Here is an 18,737-nt window from a genome sequence, read left to right as displayed (position 1 = left end):
GACATTAAACCTGAAATGAGCGCCGGCCAAGTCCTTGGATCGGATCCAATACTAATTACTTCCAAGTACGAGCATATTTAAATTGTCCAGTGACAATAATTTTAATTCGTTCGCGCAATATTGAAACTTCTTAGAAAATTTATCAGCGAAGCGGCTGAGTAAAAAAACCTATATCTATCGAATGGCGCGCGTGACCTATTTAGTTAAATGCGAAATCTCAAACATTCTTTAAGACGCCCTTGAGGTACGCGCGTTTAAACAAACATTAGATTTTTTTGAATGATTTTCCTCCTATCAATGGTGGTCGTTTAGTAATGTAGATACTATAGTGTCACATGTATTTGAAAAATTTATCGTAAAGGTCAAAACTTTAAGCTCGAGATTGTAAATTTTAATCGCAAGGTGATTGTCGTCGAGTTTCGAGTGTGTATTTTGGTAATTTTGTTATATTTTTTTCTTTATTTAGCGATCCGCATGGCGCAAATGTAGAAATATGTAACAAACGATTGTGTCAATATAGTAGCGTTGTGTGTGTGTTTACGGAGTTTTTTTTTCTTTCTAATTTTTCTATTTATAAACCTCGTGTCCTTGATTGCAATGCGGATAGGAACTAGATTCAAAGGTTGTCGAGTCTCGGAGCCGATGAGAATTTTAATTTGGGTATTAAAATTGGGAATTACGAAGAGATGTACGTCGAGTTGCGTAATTTTCTATAAGGTGCTGGTGACGATGAAAACGTGAAAAGTTGAAAGAAACCTACGAGTATATCTAGTTCAAACTTTAACTATATACGTGTAAGATCGAGACATCAATGCATTATAAAATTTCTTCCTTGTTATACACGATTCTTACAAATTGAACTAATTAAATTTCTTATTAATTGGAAAAGTTTCTCGAAAGAGGTTGCGTACTTGGAAAAGCATACCAGGAAATGAAAAGAGTAAAGTTTGATTTACCTACTGTTGAAAACTAGTAGGATGCTGAGTTTCGCCTTACTTATTTAATTATTGATAAAGAGTTTTTCTTTCGTTATGAATACGAATTTTCAAAAGTTTTGAATTTTTTCCTCGGTAATTACTCTATTCGTGGCCTTTGTAGTAGTGTTGTTCGATTGTAATTAATCCCAAAATTTGGTATAATTTGGATGGGTTTTTTTCGAAAGAAAAGAAGATTTCGATTGAGTGAATTAGTTTTATTCGAGTTGCTCACGATGGCTTGAAATTGTTTGAAAAGTTTTCCTTTCGTTATTTTTTGAACGAATTGTTTATGATTGACTTGTTTCAATGAACGAAGGAATCTCTCATGAAAACGAATTCTTTTCAAACGATTCATTTCGGCTTTATGCCTTTCACGAACGATCATATTTTACTGAATATTATAATATTATTCTAACTGACTCGATTTCGAGTAAATGAACTACTGAATCGTTCATCATGTATCTTTTTTTCAAAAAATTCATTTGTGCCATTTGTCGTTTGTGAACGATTTCATCCAATGAATCATTTTATTCCCAAAATGTTCAAAAACAATTCTTTTGGATAATTTATTGTTCAGAAACGATGTTTTCTGTTCTGATTTAGTAAATTATTGAGTCATTTTTTATTCAAATCGTTTGCGAATGATTCATTTCTCGTCGGAAATGTCATCTAGCGGATGATCTAATTCATTTATGTTGCACATTCGTTCTCAAATGACTGATTCAGTGATCACGATTCATTTCAGTTTGTGGATTTTTATCTCATAATTGATTGAATTAAAGTAGAAATGATTAATATTGTTAGGTAAATCTTGATTTGTACATATTTTGAACGAAGAAATGATTAATCTAGAATTATCGTTCATTTGATTCCCAAATAGAATCGTTCACGAACGACTTCACTCGCAGAATAATTTTTCAACGAAGTATTCGAATATGATTCGTTCGTATAATTTTTCACTCCTGAACGATTTCAGCTGATTTAATTCATCACTGAATCGGTTTTTTTCAAATCGTTCGCGAATGATTCATTTCATTTTTTGATTTTTCGGGGGAAATATTCGACAGGTGGTTCTTTTGTAAATTTATTCTTGAAATAACCATTCAGCTAGTATGAATCTTCGTTCGTGAACGACACGAATCAGTTCGCGAACGATTCTATCCATGCTTAAGATTTTCTTTTCATCAAAAAAATACATCACAGGAATGAATGATTTGTATTGACCTGCAAATTGTAACTTGTATTTCAAACGAACGAATCATTGATTTGAAATCTTCATTCACCCGAATTTTTGATAATAATCGTTCGCGAACGATTTCATCCAATGAATCATTTTTCGGCTCTTTTCTTGAAAATGATTCTCTTGCACAATTTTCTACTTCCGAACGATTTTATCTTGTAGGATTAGTCTGGAGAATCATTTTTTATTGAAATCGTTCGCGAATGATTCATTTTATTTTTTAATTTTTCAAGAAAAATATTCGATAGGTGATCCTTTTGTGGATTTATTTGTTCTTGAACTAACCATTCAGCGAGTATGATTCATCGTTCGTGAACGATACGAATCAGTTCGCGAACGATTCTATCCATGCTTAAGAGTTGAGATTTTCGTGTCAACAAAAGATCTCATTACAAGAACGAATGATTCATATTGATCAACAAATTGTTACTTGTGTTTCAAACGAACGGATTATCGATTTGAAATCTTCATTCATCCGATTCTTTGATGATGTCGTTCGCGAACGATTTCATTCACTGAGTCATTTTCCGGCTCTTTTCTCAAATATGACTCACTTGCATAATTTTCTGCTTCAGAACAATTTTATCTTGTAGAATTAGTCACGGGAATCGTTTTTTATTCAAATCGTTCGCGAATGAATCATTTCTAATTTTAAGAAATAATCAGCAGATAATTATTTCGCAGATTTGTTCTCAAACTTATCATTTTACATGTGCGATTCGTCGTTCGCGAACGATTCAAATGATTCATATTGACCAGTGAGTCGTTATTTGTACCGTGGACGAATGAATCGAATACATATATCGAATCATTGATTTGATCTGCTAAATCATTTCCCCGCCAAATATTCGAAAATTATTAAATGGTGTCATTTATCGTTCACGAACGATTCTATTTTATTTGGTGAATCACTTATTCTTTTTTTTCTCAAATCGTTCGCGAATGATTCATTTCTCATTAATTCAAGTGAACGATTGGATCATTTTAAAAGAAGTACATGTAATCAACTGGTGATTATTTTACATAGATTCATTTTTGAATGACTTTTGCCAATTGCCAGGAGGACCTGCAGTGAGCAACCTACAGTGAGCAAAATGAATCAATTATTGATTCTATTCGCGAACGATTCGTTTCACACTTCGAATGTGTTGTTCATGATGCATTCGATTTTGAGAACGACTGTTTATATTGACTTATGAATCATTTCTCGTGCTTTCAACGAACAAATCATCAACTGAACAATATCGTTCGCGAACGATTTAGTCATTCACTGTAACAATTAATCATTTACAGCATTGATTCGTAAAAAATAACGATTTTTCTCTTTAAATCCTTCATTTTTCTCCCCTTCACCAATACAAAAAGCTCCCAAAGAATCACTTAAGCGTTTAAAATTCTCCAAGAACGAAAAAACGAATTTTTCCAAATGTTCTACATTCGATAAATAAGAAAAAAGAAAAAAGATTGCTAGCTCGACTATACGTTGAAACTCAGTGTTCAAATAAAACAAACCAAGCGGAAGCCCCGAGTGTGCTCCGCAGGTAGCAAACTTTCTCCTTCAAAACTATCGCATTGTATTATCGAAGCTTGAGAAAGTCATTTACAGAAACTGTCATCTTTAGGATATAGGTGAACGTATATTATACGCGAAGTTGTGTCAAAATCTCATATATGAATGTATTCTTTTATAATAGGATACGAAAGAACGATATTGCAAAGGGTTACAATGGTGAGGAAGAGTAAGAGGGTGACACTAGTCAATCCACATAACGCCTACATAATTATATATCGAAATTCAAACAGACTGAATTTTCGTAGTCTATATTTCGTATTATTATATTCGTGTATTTTGAAAATACAATTTTCGAGCTGCTCATAGAGATTTTCATTCCTTCAAAAAAATCAACTTGGAAATAAGTAGGTATTCGTTGGTAGGATTTTATTATGTTTTTTTTTTTTTCAAAAGGAGACTCGAGACTCGATCTTGGGTCACTTAGAGTATATTTTTTTTATTTATATAATAAAGCATTGAATCGAGATTGAAATAATATTAACGATGATGGAATACGTTCTATTCAATGATACGAATGGGTAATATAATTTCACGAGGTTGAAAATGATATAAATCGTCACATTGTTCGAGTTATTGACCGTTGTAAAAATCAAAACTTGAAAAACGTAATAACTACACGCATTTTTTAATTAATATTTTTTTCTATTCGCTTAGAAAGTCTTCGTCGATATACACATTGCAAACTTGCACGTCGTTGTATATTTAATAATGATACATGTTGTGCTTTGAGTTTTTCTTCGATCGTTGTTGTGTACATTATTTTCTTTTCGGTAGTTTGTTTTGTTATTCACTCTCTTTCTCTGGTTTACTCTTGAAAAAAAAATTCAAAACGATTACATTCGAGTCGAACTCGAAGTAGTCGTCGTTGCATCGATTTCGTAATATACTCGTGATATATAGAGAGAGAGAAAGACAGACCGAGAAGGACTGGAGGAAAACGTAGTAGTTAATTTTTCGTTGAAAAAAAAAACGACGAGGAAAAAACAGATTATCGCAATTAAAACAAACGGTGTAACCAATTATTAAAATAATATGATAATCGGTTGTCCGTAAAGGAGTACTTTCTTTGTGTGATGCGTAGTGAGCTCGGTGTACGTTCGCGCTTAACATGTACTTTTTTGAAAAATTTCCTTTGAATTTTAAAGTGATTTTCGAACCGTGGGTGTCGACAATTAAACACAGTCCGTCTCAGGTAAGCGCCATATGTGGTGATTTTTTTGTGCCTTTTAATTTTTCGAGTTCAGGTGTACGAGTGTAGTTAGTTTAATATACGTACACGAGAATCAATGTCATTGGCCCTGTTCGCCTGTGTGTATGTTTTGTTGTGAGATTTAATTAGTCAACACGAGCTTCGAGCTGTTTTCGGTGCATAAAATTGAACGTCAGTGTTGGAGTAGGGTAATGTGTTGAGAAAAATGTATTCGTTTTGTATTTTTTTTATTAACATCGGTGAGATCATGCTACATAATATATGAAGAATGAATTAAGCTCTCAGTACGTGAGTAAGTTGGTCTCTCTTTATGATGAATCCTTAAGGTGCCACATACGCCAAAGTTGTAAAGTTTTCTAAAATTATGATAAATTGCTTTAATCCAACTTATATACTTATGTATTTATGTAACGTGTCTATTTTTAAAACACCTCTTGCCTGTGTTCAAAAGAATCACGTATTATTGAGGAAGTTCATCTCGAACTCGATGTAATAATGACTTCTGGACATTAAAATGGACCCATTTTACTATTTTCTCGTTCTCCGGTATAAACGCGAATGTTTATAGAGTAGACCAACATATGTATATAAGGATACACTGTGGTTCGAAAAGGTCCAAAAGTTTCAACTCCTGCGTGATAAATGTTCACTATGTGTGGATGGAGCTTAACACGACACATGCCATGTATGTAATATGTATTGGGATGCGGCTGTTTACAACTTTGTATAGGCTACCTACCTTGCAAAGTTTACGTTTAATACGCGTGTTTTGGGAGTTAAGTTGTGATGTGTGCATAGTGTTGGCTTTTATAGATGAAAATTCACATCTGTTAGGGATGTAATATACGAATAGGAAAACAAAGAGGAAAGCTTTATGGTATGTGACCGACTGCGGGACTGGATTACGTTGGTATTATCGATATTTAAATGGCTTGTGTGTTTTGACAGCGTGAAATGAGCGGATTTTTTCCGAACGGGTTGAGAATTCAAAGGTCGGCGTGTTTGGTGCGGATTTTTGCGAATTTGGTGTTATTTTTTGGGACTTGTTTTTTTGAATTTTTAGTGGTTGGTTTGTGTAGTTCGCTTTTAAAAATGGTAAAGATTTTTGTAGGGATGGAGAAGGTGAGGAGGGAGAAGAAAAGCAATAAATCTTGTAAGAAACTTTCAATACAAAGTTGAGTCATCACTGAAATGATTTTTAAAATTTTTTGAGAATTTTGAATTTTATGAGATTAAAAAAATAATTGAGTAATTTTTTCTACAACATTTTGAGTCTGATTTAGAGGGGGTGTGCACCCCAACGAGGCCTGTTTTCAATTACAAAAAGTCTGAAAAGTTTAAAAAATGAATCTCGTCAGGGAAAGTTGAATGTATGAGGAAAGTTGAAATTTTTATAAGTACTTTTCTTGCATTCCTGTGAAATTTACTTATCTCAATACTTATTATTTTTGGATAGAATTCCAATATTTCAATTCATTTCAAAGGGGAGGTGGAATATCAGAATAAAATATCTAGATTAAAAAATTAAAATTTGTTGATAATTTCATCCCCCCCTCCAAAAAATATAAATTGAAATCAAATTACGTAATCTACTATCATTGTCAACAATGAAAAAAAAAAAATCAATTTTATTCCTACAAGAATTTTCATTTATATAAAATATCAATTTTTACAATCCCACTAGAAAAATCAAGAAAAAACAAAACACTGTAGAAAATGTTTTGCATTCTCAACTAGAAAAAAAATAGAAAGTACTTTTATAAAGTTTCAACAAAAAAGAAAACATTCAGGAGCAAAGAATCGTTTTTATTTCAATCGTTTCCTTTTTTGTTGGTCATTTCGATAGATTTCCGGTGATTTTATTATTGAAAAATTTGTTTGCTGGAAGCTAAAAATGTTCCTGAGAATTATTTTATTAGTCGAGCTTTTTTTCAAGTGATTTTTTTTTTGCTCATTTTATTTTTGAATTTTTATGGGACTTGAATCTTTTGAGAGTCTGATTGGAGGAATGATTTCTACTAAAACAGCCAAATTTTGATGGGCTCGAGACTCGAGACTAATTAATTTTGAAGAAGATCTTTTTGTGGGAGTTTCCGAAGATTAAATTGAAATATTGTAGACTCAAAACCAGTACCTACCTAATTTAAATTTGAAAAGCTGAAATTTGAACTTTGAAGGTGAAAGCTTAATTTTTCATGATTGATGAATCTGCAAAAAGTTGCAAATACATTACCTAGGGTGGTCCTTATTTTCGAAATTGGGATTTTCCTCCCTTCCAACCTCCGAAGTGGTGACCTCTGGTGAGAAAATAATTCCCTATTTTGATTTTTTTTATTTTCAAGAAACTCTGGCTGCGGTGGACCCTTCAATTTTCAAAAATTTTATAAAATACAAATTCACTGTAAAATTTTAAAATTTCATGTTCTGATATCTCTAAAAAGTCTCTTGAGTAAAAATAAACTCTCATGACGATTTTAGCCCCCTCCATTGAAAACCAAGCTGACCCCCTAAAATAGCTGAATTTGAATGTAAAATACGAATTTCAGCTATTCTAGGGGACCGACTTGTTTTTCCAGAGATGGGGTTATAACATCCTGATGAGAGTTCATTTTATTCAAAAGAGACTTTTCAAAATTGTTTGAACTTGAAATTTTTGAATTTTGAAAATTTTGCTTTAAAGTTGGATTTTTTCAATTTTTTAAAAATTGAGAGGCCCATTGCAGCCCGAGTTTTTTTCAAGGGGTATTATTTTTTCATCAGAGGACAGTCACCACTTTGAGGGCTGAGAGCAGAAGAGATCGCGATTTTTTTTTCATATATTTATGGACCACCCTAGCAAATGGATACTATAAATTGTCATAACTAATTTTTGAGAGCTCATCTGAAGAAGAGAGGTGCACGAGGGCCCTCAATTTTAAACCTAATTCGAAAAATGTTGTCGAATTAGCAGATTGTTGCTGATTTAATTAAAGACTCTGAGTTTAAAATATTTGTCTGATTTCTTCCTCTCGATTACTCCGTGTCCCCCCTCCCTTCGCCAAGGATTCCTACACGTTGATAAAATATCAAAAAGTTGATAACGATGTGTGAAGTGTTGTTTGAAAACTTTTTTAAACCCTTTTTTGAACAAATTAATTTTCAAAATGAGATCTCAACACCATTCGGAGGCATAAAAGCCACAATTTTGGTCAAAATTCCAAAAAAAATTTCAATTTTGGATAATTTCTTAGATTTTTGACATTCTGACCCCCTCCTTCATCTTTCCCTTCCCTTGCCATCAATGCCTTTACTCGTGGATACGACTCCTTGTGTCCCTTCAACCACTTCATTTTTTTTTTCATTTTTTCCATTTTTTTTTTGTTTAATTTTTTGATTCTGAAAACAGTTTTTTTTTTCATGAAATCGATTTGTTTAAAATCCGTAATTTTTTTGCATGTTTTATTTTTCATTGGCTATCACTGAAAATGGGTGACTTTTAGAGGATCGATTTTCAAATTTTTCAGCTGGTTTTCCCCCAAATTTTCCTACTTTTTCTCCTCAAAATATTCAATTTTTTTTTGGTGCATGAAAGATGTATCTGAATATAATTTTGTCTCTTTCTAAGTTGATTTTTTGGAAACATTTTGGTAGCGAAGTTAGTGAAAAATGGAGGATTTTATAAAACAACCAATGGCCTACTGGCTTCAATTTTACGGATTTTTCGCGCCAATTTTCACTTGAAAATTTTCATTTTCGCGTATTCTCTCAATTTTTACTCCAATTTTTCGGTCATTCTCAGAAGCAGGTTCAAAGTTTTATTTTCCAAGTCCGAAATTTCATCAAAAAATTGAAAGATCTGAAAATTAATATGTACCATATATTTTATTTGTTTTTGGAGTTCGAGTGGGCGTTTTTCATTAAAGAGGGGGGAGGGGGGATGAAGAGAAATACGCAAGAGTAAAACTTTGATTCAATTTGATGAATACAAAATAAAAATCATTTGGGAGAAGTAGGATCATGCGTTGAAATATTCTGATAATGGCGAAAATCAAGTCATGAAAATACAAGAAATCGAGGTGTTTAATTTTTCAAGTTCAATTTCTTCTATAAGTTAATGTAAAAACCTTCTCTTCCTTTTTCCTCTTGGGACTTATAAAAAATTCGAGATGGAATTTTTTAAAGTACATACCTACTTTGTTTTTTTTATAAAAATGGAATAAAATATTACCATTGTTCAAAATTCGTTCGTTTTTCTCTTAAAACAATTTTTTGAAATTGTTTTCCTTTTATAAAATTAAAAGATCGCTCTTTATCATCCGGGTATCATATTTCAAAAAAATCAACGTTATTTTTCATCATCTCGAGTTGAATTTAGCGTTAAAAAAAAGTACATAAAAAAACATCCTGCAAAAGCTTCCCTAACGTAATGAAAATTACACCGTTTCTCTCGAAAACACTCGTACGTGCTCTGGAGAAAAAAGCGCAACTACCGTGATTGGCGACGATAAAGACTTCATTTGCGGTTACACTTGCACTTACTTTTATCCCTCGAGTGTTTTCCATTAACTAAGTCAAGTATACGTAATAGCCAGAACCACGACGACGTTTTATGTATGGCGCAGAAGAATAATAAAAATTGATAATCGATCGTATAACTGGTGAAGTGACATTTAAGCCCAGAGTATGTTTACCCTTTAAGCCCCCCGACTGGGATTTTTTTTCAGAATGGCGACCATTTTCCAAGGGTAATGAGCTATTCTGTAGTCGATATTAGTAGTACTTGCGGTTACGTATGAAAGAGAAAAAAAATGTATAAGAATTCGACGTGTCGTGGAAGAGAAATTAAATTCTGTTAGACGAGAAATTCGGGTAAACGAAGGGTAAGGTTTTTGGCGCGAAGATGTCGTTCGTCGATAGCATTAGGGGGTTATTCGCCATGTGCTATATAGGTCAACGTATTTGTTACAAAGTATATGTACTGTGAGTAGTGAGTACTACGATAAATTTCCATTGTAGGATTAAATTCGCTGGTGTAATCTACAGTACTATATACGTTCCAGTACCGGTATTTTTATAGATGAAAGGATACGTTATACGCGAGTGTATAGCGATATAGAAAAAGCGAGAGAGATAAAAGATATATATACGTAATGAAAAATACTCGTATATTCGCCCAGCATGTGCTTATCGACGACAACGACAGTGTCTGCGCCGAAAAAAAAGAAGAAAAAAAAACACACATGTATAAAAATTTATACTCGCGGTGGAAAATTGACCTTTCCCAAGGGATATGTGAGGCCGCGTGCGCTACCCGCGCCTTCAGATTTGACCCTTTGCGTGCCTCGAGTCTCAGAGATGTGGAGGTTTTCAGTTTTACTCGGCGTTTTTCACGGTAATGCCGCGTATATCGAGTTGTATTTTTTCGCCTTTTTATGTACGTCGGATGTGGAAAAAGTTCGCGAGTAAATAATACTAATTAAACGTAAGACGTCGTGTTACGTTTAAACAATTTGTATACTTTTACGCTTCGGTGGTATCGATTTACCTATACGTAAATTTGTGGTGGTTTCGTTTTCATTTTTACTTACGTCGGGTTCCGATTTTGGGTTTGTATATTATCGCGGTTTTTCCACGATATTTATGCGAATAATCAGTTTGATGAGTGTGAATTTCAGCAGCAAATATCGTGTTCCGTTTTTTTTTCTTCATCGACAATTCAACTCGAAAGAGAAATGTATTTACTTGAGCGAGTTTTCATTTATATCGTATCTGTCAAGTACACGTATGAGTAACGTGATGAAAGACTTTTCATAGTGTTGCGAATTTTTTTTAATAATATGTGTATGAAATTGTCGTTCTCGAGTACCTAAGCTGAATGGTATTTAGATAGATAGGCTTTCTGTATCTCTATAATACGAGTACCTCTAATACTTACCAAAATGTGATGTTTTATATTACTTATGTGCGAATAGAGCTTTTAGAAATGTCTTCATCGTCATAATATTATGCTGTATGTATTTTGAAGTCGACGAAAGAATTTAATAGTTTTTATGAAAAGATATATTTCATGCCTTTTTATTCGTATGTGTATATACCGTATACGTATCGTATACCTAACCTACGCATAGAAATACAAGGTGTCCTAAATTGGGGAAAGAGCGTCGAAATGAAATCGTCGTATAAGTGAATTTCTGTCGTAAAGTGAGCGGTGGCAATTTGATCCCTAGAGAAAATGGACAACAACGATGCTTTTCGTCTGTGTAACGATGACGAGTCTATTTAATTTCTTTTTGTTGTTCTTTTTTTCTTTCTCGCTTTCTTCAATCAGATCTCTCGAGATATCAAAGTAACGTCTCGGAATTAATTTAAAGCTGCGATGTTATTTGTTCAAAAGTTGTATTTTTTTACTGCTAATTCTACGTGCTTGGGGTTTATTCAATTTGTTTATATTCTTGTTGCGAGGGAGTTTTGTGGTTCTTTTGCGTGTTTTGGAAAATGTCGCGAAGGGGGGGAGAGTGGTGGGGATGTTTGGAGTTGTGGTAGGGGAATCAAAGATTTAAAATGAGTGGAATATAATTTATTACACAGAATATAAAAACTTAATTTTTAGACTTTTTTTGAAGTACCTATAGTGAAAAAAATTCAGGAATCAAGTCGAAAAAACGTCGTGAAAATTTGATAAGTATTTCTGAATTGATTCTACGTCATCCGAAATGAGGTTCCAAATTCAATTTTCATCGTCTCAAATGATTTTAAAAAATTAAAAAGAAGTTGTTTTCGAAAATTTTGAAACAAATTGAAATTTTTGAATTAAAATTTGATTCAATTTTTCATGTTGGGATTTATTTTTTGAGAGGAGGAGGAAAGAGATGTCTCAAAAATGGTGCTTGAGTCATTTTATGTTTTTTTTTTTTCAAGAGCTCGTTCTAAAAAAAAAGTGAAAAATTGCTGTCAATAATTTTTTATACAGAGTGGTCAAAATTGTTTTATTTTTTGTCAATTTTCTTCATTTACCCCTCCCACCCTCATTCCCTATCTCATACATCTCTTTCCCAAGGTGGTAGTGAAGTATTATCACTTTTCAAATTTTGAAATACAGATTTTTTTCATTCAAAAATTTTTAAGATCCACTTGATTTTTGAAATTTGTTGAAATTTTTATGACATTGACCTCAATTTTCGTGGTGTTAAACCAATTCAATGATTTTAGATGTAATTTCACAAGTTTCACTGCTCATCTCTTTCCACCTCCCCCCCCCCAAAAAAAAAGAAAACAGAAACAGAAATGACGACCCAGCCTAGTGACTTCAGTTCTTAAAATGCGTCGGTACCTATTTAAAAGTTGAAGGGGTAAAATCATATTTTATTCAAGTTACTTGTTTCAAGAAGAACTAGAATTTCAACAAATTTCGATAATTTCAAAAACAGATCTTGAAGAGATGAATGAGATAGGGAATGAGGGTGGGAGGGGTAAATGAAGTAAATTGACAAAAAATGAAAAAAATTGGAATTGTATCAAAACAATAGAGACGAAATTCGAAATCAGTGCCTCTATAAAAATCAAAAAAAACACAGGTCTCTCTAATTTTTCATTTTTTTCCTTCAAAATTTAGGAGCTTATTGGGTGCTTGAATTGAAAAAATAAGTTGAAATCCGAAATCAGCACCTTGAAAATCTAACAAACCGTAGGTCATATGAATTTTTCAATTTCTTGAAATTTTTGGCCTTATTATGGAATGGTGCGGGGAGGGGGAAGGCTCGTACCTAAAATATGATGAGTTAAAATTCGAAATCGGCATCTTTGAAAGCCTAAAAAAGCTATAAGATCGCACGAATTTGCAATTTTTTTAATTTAAGGCCTTATCATGGGATGAGGGGAGGGTTATACCAAAAAAGTAAGGTGGAATTTGAAATCAGCGCTAAATTATAAGTCACACAAATTTTCAAATTTTTTGAAAATATTTCTTGAAAATTTTGAGGCTTTGTGTGAAGTGAGGGGAGAGAGGGGTGAAGGACTCGTATCCACCACGTGAAACACGAATCGTTCCCGAACGAAGACGATGTAAACAAAAATACTGAAAAAGATCTCACACATCTCACCTCATCCACCTCAATTCGAATTCAATACTTTATAACCCCAGCAAACCATTGGCCTCTCGAATTTTTCAATTTTTTCAAAATTTAGCGACGTATTTTGCAGTTTAGGAAGCTCATATGAAAAAATATCAAGTTAAAATTCAAATCAAATTGGGGGGCTTATAAAAATTTTTCGATTTTTTTGCAATTTTGGGTCTTATGGGGAAAAGAGGTTTGTATCTGGAAAGTTGATTGGAATTCGAAATCGGTACTTTTAAATGCCCAAAAAACCAAAGGTCATACGAATTTGGGCCATGACCCAATTTTTTAAAAATTTTTGAATAATTTTGGGAAACTTTTGCCAAATTGTTGAATCTTGAACTTTCAAAATTTTGAAGAATGATTTTAAATATCATTTCAACACTGTTCAAAACTACTCAAACATATCTTTGCTTTATTTTTTACTAATTTCAGTTTTAAAACTCCTAATAATTTGAGTACCTACCGGAAAAAAAATTGGAGCTGTGGCTTTTAGAAATACATCGAGACCTTTCCTTCACCGTCAGGTAGGCAGGAGGGGGTAGGGGGTGAAGTGGTGGTTCTTCAGCTCCTTCAGCAGAAAGAATTAATGAAAAAATTTCCAGCGAAATGGGAAGGTCTTTTTGGTGTGACCTTGGTCTGCTTTGAGGTAGATTTTTTGTGTATCTCATTAATCAATTTTCAAACAGTTGGGTTTCACCCCCCCCCTCCCCCAATCCACTGTTGTGATCAGATTTTCCCTGGAATTTTTATTGAAAATACTTCTCGTACTTTTGCCAGTCTGTTACTTTTAAGGAGCTATATTTTTTCAACGTTGAAAATTACGATGACTTGGTAGGAAAATTTTTCAAGTTAACTAATCCAATTTGTCAATTTCGTAACCACCCTTGCATTTTCTCTTCTCTTCCTTCCACCCCTCTGGCACTCTTTCCCTTCTCCTTGAAAAAAAAAAATGCGAAATCTAATATGGTTATACTACGATGAGCCCTTCTTAACCCACCTCTCGTAAGTCTTACATCTACAACAACAAATTTTCGCATAATGACTAATCACGCTTCATAAATCGAAGCAGATAATTTACACGACAAAAGGCTTTTGACCTTCTAAAAGTGGATCTAATCGTTAATAACGAGGTTTCGAATACGTAGATAAAAAAATAATACACCTTGTAGTGGTAGACATGAATTTACTACATGGTTGATAAATTAGCTTCGTATGTATAGGTGTAAAAGGAAGTGGAAATAGTTTAGGCGTTGAAGTATGAAATAAGTGGTAAAAAGCACCCCCTTTCGTATAATTTGTATTACGAGCTCAGTCGAATGTATTAGTGCTAGGAAGCATGTGCCTAGTAGTTAGAATTTTCTGATATGTACGACAATCGAGTGATCCGAGAAGACGAGGAATATGAGACGGGCATCCCTACTTCGAATCAGGTACGGTTTTGAGATTTTTCAAATCGAGTGAAATTTTTCATTTCATCATCGAAGATATACGAGTACAACGAGCAATAATGTCAAAAATAGGACATCATCGTTTTACATCAATTTTTCATTTTTAATGAAATTTTTCAAAAATAGCAGCGCTTTGGGATGTCGAGACGTTGTGTTTTGAAAAATGATATTTTTAATTCGAGTAAAAATATCTTGAGATTTTTTTTCGTCGAATAAGATGTTTATTTGGAGCAAAAAGTGGACCATATCGTTCGAAATAAGTCCGGAGATGGTTTTTCAATCATTAAATTAAACGAAAAGCTTGTTTAAAAGTTTATATAGCGATCCGACGAACGGTGAAAACAGCCATTATCACATTTCAATTAATTTCCTCGTTCGAGTTGGAATAAGTATGGTGAAAAGTGGTAAAGTTTGGTGAAAATATTTCTCGTTTATAGTTCGATTAAGTATATAGGTAATAGTTTATTCGATTTTTCTTGCTCTTCAATATGGCGAAAAATAAACTTTTTACTTGTGCACGTCTATACTACTCGTATTTGGAAAAGTATCGCGTTTCGGGATGTTGATGAAATTTTTACTCGCATTTTATAGCTTTGCGATGATTTGCGCGTAGCTTTCGGTAATGGCTCGGATGCGACGTGACTTGCCGAGTGTAAATAAAATCAACTATACGGGTTATGGAAGGCGTTACTGTGGGATTTACCTGACTAAGCTGTACGGATGCCGATGGTTTTAGTAGTAGGACGACAACCGTTTCGAGAAGGGTTTTATGTAAACAGTATTAGCGGAGAACCGAGCGTCGAATTAGTGAAGGTGATTTCTTTAATGATACGAAAGTCCGCGTCGCAAGAGTCGAATTATTAACTCGATTAGGTTTAAAATGAGATGCGGGAATTGGAGAGAAAAACATAATGATTTCAAAGGGACGTCTTTAAATGATTTTAAGCGGCGAATTAAGGCGGCAATTTTGCTCACTAATTGACGGAATTTGTTTTCGAATTCGAATTGAAATCGAAATTCGCGCACTTGGCAGGATTATAAGTGTAACGACTTTGAATGGAATTAGGTAAACGTGACGATGTTGCGAGGATTCAAATTCAGGGTCAAGTTCTTGTAAATTTCACACAAATAGTTTTCATTTGACCTATTTCCTGTTGAAAGCGAGTTGATGAAAAAAGTGAAATCGACTCGTTCGCTTTTCTCATTACGAGATTGTGGGAAATTTTTCATTTCGCGAAACGTCGGAGTTTTTGTACGAATGTTTCAGACACGTAAAGTTTTCCGAGTCGTTTTGGTAAATTTGATATCATTTAGGGAATAAATTGAATCATTTTGTTCATTCATTGGAAATTTATAGACGAATGAAGTCCTAGATAAATGAATTTAGTTTTTTTTTTATTATTCGCGGATCGTTCAGTAAATGTATTGAATCATTTTTTTCTGCCAGTGAATCGTTCGCGAACGTCTAAGTTTTGATGAATTATCAAATTCTTTGATGAAGAAAATCAATTCTCCGGACTTTTCAGTTTTCACAAACCATTCAGTGGTTCAGTGAACGAAATGAATCATTTTGTTCGTCTATGAATCGTTCGCGAACGACTCAATTCTTGAAAATGACTGGGCCGAGTTTTTTCATAAATGACTCAGAGTTATAGTTTTTCCTTTTAGTTAGGAATCGTTCGTTGAACGAATTGAATCATTTCGGTCATATGTGAATCGTTCGCGAACGACTTTATTCTTGAGTTAAGACTTAAGAGTGAATGAATTGATGAATTTTGTGATTAATGAGTTCATATTCGTTGTAGTCAGGGAGCCCACATGAAAAAAATGTACGATGGGGGTTGAAATTTGGGACCCGGCCCAAAAGTTACTATATGTATCCCACTTTTCAGAAATGTCACTCTGGCAATTCACAGCTGGGGCTTTTAAGCACAGCGAAAGCTCAAAGTTCACAATTTTTATGAACTTTCAACTTGGAAAGTTTTATGGTTAAAACAGGTGGATTCTTATAGGATTTTTCACGCTGAATCCGAATATGCCGGTCTGTCGACCCCTAAGTGACCCCAAAGGGGTGCCAGAGTGGGTTAAAGGGGTCAAAATCGCAAAAAATGCTGTATTTTTTCAATAAATTTTCATAAAAATTGTATAGGTAACAAAAAGTGCTGAATTCTTGAAGCATTTTTCGCGCTGAATCCAAATATGCCCGGTTGCTAGCCCCCAAGTGCCCCAAAAAGGCGCCAGCCTACTTTGAAGGGGTGAAAAATGCAAAATATTTAGGTTTTTCACATCTTATTTGCGTAAACGTAGCATTATTCCATAATTATTTTATTCGAAGGTGGTTTGCAAGCACATTTTTGAAAATAGTATGAAATTCTATTCATAAATATGCCGTTCCAGCATTTCATTGTTTCACTGGCTGCGATTATACACCCACATTCTATTGTAAAGCCAAAGTACAACCATTCAAACTTCTGGAAAAAAAATCCAAGATTTCAAAAGAGCTTTCAAAAATTTGGAAGTTTCAAAAACGTTGAGACAATTAAAGAAGATATTGAAGAATTTGTAGCATTGATGTACGATGTGAAAAATTGTAAAAACGTGGACGAATGCAGGTATATCATCTTTAAACAGCGTTTCTGCCCAAAAAAAAATGAAAAAAAAATGTTCAAGAAACTGAATTATTCTTCGAGCTGCCTTCCACCATGTTCGCGAGTATTACAACAACACATCATGAGGTGCCACTACATCTGCAGTATCTGGCTTCAGCCGGAGGGGAATACGGTCATCTCACCAAGTAGCAGTGGCTGGATTTTGTACGAAGGTGAATACGTACCTCACTGGTATGAAGGTGAGATGATACCATCTTTGCTAGAAGTAACAAATGAGGTAACCAGTGCCGAAAACAAAGAACTGACAGATGAATGCGAAGAATCGGCCGATGAAGAATCTTCAAGTGATGATTCAGATTTCGAGTAATTTTTTTTTTTTGTTAAGAGGTATCTATAGCTAAAGTTGTTGTATTTCTCTTGTAAAAAAAATCAATACATCTACGTGTATCTTACTGTTTGTCAAAATTTTTCGAAATATGTAGGAACATCATAAACATTCTCAGTGTCTCTAGAACAATGATATTTTTTCCTCTTCAACATACATAAGGCAGTTGGGCAGCATTTAGTGGTAGGTTGTGATACATTTTGATTTTAGAATACTTGCAAACCACCTTCGAATAAAATAATTACAGAATAATGCTACATCTATGCGAATAAGATATGAAAAACCTAAATATTTTGCATTTTTCTCCCCTTCAAAGTAGGCTGGCACACTTTTTGGGGCACTTGGGGGCTAGCAGCCTGGCATATTTGGATACAGCGCAAAAAATTCTTCAAGAATTCAGCACTTTTTGTTAGATATACGATTTTTACGAAAATTTATTGAAAAAATACAGCATTTTTTGCGATTTTGACCCCTTTAACCCACTCTGGCACCCCTTTGGGGGCACTTAGGGGTCGACAGACCGGCATATTCGGATTCAGCGTGAAAAATCCTATAAGAATCCACCTGTTTTAACCATAAAACTTTCCAAGTTGAAAGTTCATAAAAATTGTGAACTTTGAGCTTTCGCTGTGCTTAAAAGCCCCGGCTGTGAATTGCCAGAGTGACATTTCTGAAAAGTGGGATACATATAGTAACTTTTGGGCCGGGTCCCAAATTTCAACCCCCATCGTACATTTTTTTCATGTGGGCTCCCGGACTATTGATTATTCATGAATCGTCAAGTGAACGAACTGAATCAATTGCTCCATGCTCGTCTGTGAATCGTTCATGAACCACAAATTTTTAGAAATATGGCGATTTTTTGATGAATGAGTTCATGTTCCCTAATATTATTCAGGAACTGTTCAGTAAATCTATTGAATCATTTTGGCCGTACGTGAATCGTTCGCGAACGACTGAATTTTGTGATGATGCATGAGTTCAGGTTTGTTGATTATTCATGGTCATGAATCGTCAAGTACATAAACTGAATCATTTTGTTCGTCTGTGAATGAATCGTTCGCGAACGACCAAATTTTTTCAAACTACAATTTTTCCATGAAAGAGTTCACGTTTCAATCAAATCATTTCGACCATCGTTCGCGAACGATTCAATTTTGAAAATGGCTAAATTTGTGGGTATTATGATTTGTTTAGTG

At 33.9% G+C, this 18,737-nt stretch overlaps 1 protein-coding gene across 14 annotated transcripts in view; it reads left to right on the top strand.

Annotated features, from left to right (window-relative positions):
* Positions 1–18,737, top strand: part of LOC135831196 (facilitated trehalose transporter Tret1-like) — a 143,286-nt gene that overhangs the window by 78,230 nt on the left and 46,319 nt on the right. The window contains exon 1 of one of the 14 annotated variants that reach the window (XM_065344718.1): positions 4,874–4,982. The exons of 12 other annotated variants lie outside the window; for them this stretch is intronic. In XM_065344718.1, the coding sequence (XP_065200790.1) occupies positions 4,899–4,982 (84 nt within the window). In that variant the 5' untranslated portion in view covers positions 4,874–4,898. Of the gene's footprint in view, positions 1–4,873; positions 4,983–5,438; positions 5,444–18,737 lie in introns of those variants that run through there. One more of the 14 variants, XM_065344800.1, reaches the window with a different exon arrangement.

Source organism: Planococcus citri, chromosome 1, assembly GCF_950023065.1.
Source record: "Planococcus citri chromosome 1, ihPlaCitr1.1, whole genome shotgun sequence".
Lineage (NCBI taxonomy): Eukaryota > Metazoa > Arthropoda > Insecta > Hemiptera > Pseudococcidae > Planococcus > Planococcus citri.
This window is presented reverse-complemented; position numbering and strand designations above follow the sequence as displayed.